The sequence below is a fragment of the Poecilia latipinna genome, unplaced genomic scaffold (assembly GCF_001443285.1).
Source record: "Poecilia latipinna isolate Pla-1442-1.1 unplaced genomic scaffold, P_latipinna-1.0 Scaffold4561, whole genome shotgun sequence".
NCBI lineage: Eukaryota > Metazoa > Chordata > Actinopteri > Cyprinodontiformes > Poeciliidae > Poecilia > Poecilia latipinna.
The window spans coordinates 1-3,026 of record NW_015117177.1 but is presented as its reverse complement, the minus strand read 5'-3'; the positions used below and the strand labels follow the sequence as shown (position 1 = coordinate 3,026).

Genomic DNA, 3,026 nt, shown 5'->3' with positions numbered 1-3,026 from the left:
GTTCCTGGGAGAAGAATACAATGAAACATCTCTAGATGACTTCATGAAGAAAGTCATGGATAAATCCCTCAGCAGTAAAAATGGCCACCTGGACCTGTTTGTCCGCTTCCTTCATGGTCTCACTGTGGAGTCCAACCAGAGACTCTTAGAAGATCTGCTGGGTCAGACAGAGAACCGTCCAGAAACCATCCAGAGAATGTTAAACGAAATAAAGACAATATTCACTGGTTATAACTCTCATGACAGAATCATCACCAACCTGAAGGAGATGAACACTTATAGTATCTCTGCTGACAGAAACATCAACATCTTCTACTGTCTGGTGGAGATGAACGACGTCTCATTTTATCAGGAGATACAATGGCTGCTGGATTCAGGGAAGAAACTCTCAGTGACTGACTGTTCAGCTCTGGTCTTCATGCTGCAGATGTCAGAGATTCTACATGAGTTGGACCTGGAGAAGTACAACACATCAGATAGAGGACGACAGAGACTGGTTCCAGCTGTGAGGAACTGCAGAAAGGCTCGGTGAGTCCAGATGTTTTCATTGTGTGAATGCTGATTCAGCACTATTGTCCTCCTGTTGTTTCTTCTTTCTTCAAGTTGATTCTGGATGTTTTTGGCCTTTAACTACTTCCTTCATCCTCTGGATGATTTCAGCCATTACAACATCTAAACATTCAGTTCATCCAGGACAGCTGCAGCTTCTAGTTTTTTAGACATTTTGATCATTTAAAAATATTTAACTTTTTATCAGTTTTCAGATTGAAATGAATAGAAAATCCTGGACTCTAGAAAATGTCTATTTCCTCTAAGATCCAGGCAGCCAGAGAGACTTTTTAAACTTTAAACTCTCTTCACTCGTTGAGCCGCTGCTCCATAATTCACCTTTTAGGATCTTTGACTGTTTTTATAAAATAATTGTTTAGGTTTGATAGAAAGTTGAACCATTAAAATAAACTTTGTGAACAGTGTTGATCTTCTTCATCCCGTCATCATCCTCACCTCTTCCTTCTACACTAGTTTCCTCTGAGTTTGTAACTGAGACCAAAATGTGGTGATTGTTGTCTGGTTCCAGAAAAAGTCCTAGTTTCTGTCAGATCCTCCCAAAGCTCTGAGAACTCTGCTTCCAGAGCTGGAACCATTTTCCTCATCAACTCTTCATCTGCAGCCTTTGTTGAAGCTGTTAGCTGTCCTCCATGAAGACCTGCAGAGACATGAGCTTCAGCTCTTTAGACATCCAGCCTCTTTAGTTCTGGAGAACTGCTTCACCATGAAGATGCTGCTGGACCCAAACGCTCCGTCTCCTCCAGGGGTTTTGCTCTTCAGCTCTTTAGGAGTTTAGCAACAATTTCTTCTGACATCCAAACCTTTGTTCCTCTGAGACGATGGACAGACTACTGCAGATACATGTGTCCCTCTTCCAACCAGTTTGTCCCAGTTCCTCTCAGACCAACAGAGGACGGTCCAGACCTGAAGCAGCAGCAGGACCGGTTCTGCTGCTGCTCTGCAGGACGACCAGAACAATCTTCAGCTTTAAGCTGAAGCAGGTTGACGACTGTCCACTTTCTACTTTGTTAAAGCATCAAATCCATCAGATGAACGGAGACACAACTGGGAGCATCATGTGTCTGGGCTGCTTCCAGTTTCCTCTGTGGCAGCATTTAATAACCTGCTGCTGGGAGCCATGTTTCTATAGAATATACTACTATTATTAATGATGAGGAGGATTCTAGATGCTGCAGCAGCAGATAAGGGCGAAACAAACCCAGAGATGCCAGAGGTCCACAGCAGGCTGGACTTCCTGCTCTGCTCACTTCATTTATAACTCACTTCCTGCTTGGTGGAAGATCTCAAGGAGCCAAACGGTCTAGTCCAAGTCAGTGTGAGTCAGAGCTGTGAGCAGTTCCTCCTCCTCTCCATCATCTCCAGTAGTTTCCTTCATTCAGCTCAGTCAGCCTCTTCATCAGCTGCTGCAGCTCCTTTAAGGCTCTGATCCTTCAGAGAAAACTGAACTTTCCTTCACAGATGATAGAAGATCTTCAACATCTGACTAAGCTGAAGGTCTGAGGACATGAAGCCTGGACCAGAACCAGAACCAGAACCTGGACTTTAGTCAGGAACTGCACAGATTCTCTGTCGGGTCAAACTCAGTAAATTGAAGATCAGATGTTGATCAGATGATGACATCACTGTTATCATATTTTAGTCAGTTTATGATCCAGATTGATTTCATTAGAACTGAATTTATGTCTTCTCTCATCACAGAGTTGGTGGCTGTTCGCTCCCAAAGGCTCAATGTGAGGGTGTGGCCTCAAATCTGAAGTTCAACCCAGATCTGACTGAACTGGAAATAAGTCAGATCAACATATATGGAGCTGGAGACTCTGATATGAAGAATGTGTCTGAGATCCTGCAGATTTCAGTCAGTAAAGTGAAGGAACTGAGGTTTGTTTTCTCTATTTATACAATAAAATCATTCATTGATACTTTAATCCTTAGTTTAATTAATAATTTTATATTAATATATTTTAAAACAACTTGTTTAAATGTCAAATTAAAATCTCTAAAACATTTTACCTTATAAATGAATTATTTTCTTATTTCAGACTTTCAGATTATTGAACTTTGTTTTTCACTTTAAAATGGTTCTGACTGATGAACAAAATGAGTAAAATAATTCAAATGAAGTTAATTAACGATGGAGATGTTTCAGTTTGGCTTGTAAAGATTCAGATTGTTTTATTTCTGATTCTCATCTTTACATCCAGAATGAAATGTTTTCCTCCAGTCGAGCCACAAACACTGACCAGTTCAAACCATCATTAATGAAACATCTAAGAAGTGACTGATTGTAGAAAAGCAAATCTAGATGAGCTGAATGACAGTGAGGTTTGCAGCAGCAGCAGGTTCCTCACTTTGTCCTGAAGCTGTGGTTCTGTTGGGCCGGGTCAGAGAGGAACCATCCTCTTCAGTCTGACATCTGTCAGTCGGTTGGAGCCTCGTCTCTGTGATGAAGCTTCATC

The 3,026-nt window shown here is 41.5% G+C and overlaps 1 protein-coding gene across 1 annotated transcript in view; it reads left to right on the top strand.

Annotated features, from left to right (window-relative positions):
* The window catches only part of LOC106942790 (NACHT, LRR and PYD domains-containing protein 3-like), a gene marked incomplete at its 3' end in the record, with an annotated part of 14,071 nt that extends 11,562 nt beyond the window's left edge, over positions 1-2,509 (top strand). The window contains exons 7-8 of the mRNA XM_015026128.1: positions 15-528; positions 2,269-2,509. Coding sequence (XP_014881614.1) covers positions 15-528; positions 2,269-2,509 — 755 coding nt within the window. The remainder of the gene's footprint in view (positions 1-14; positions 529-2,268) is intronic.
* Positions 2,510-3,026: the final 517 nt, after the last annotated feature.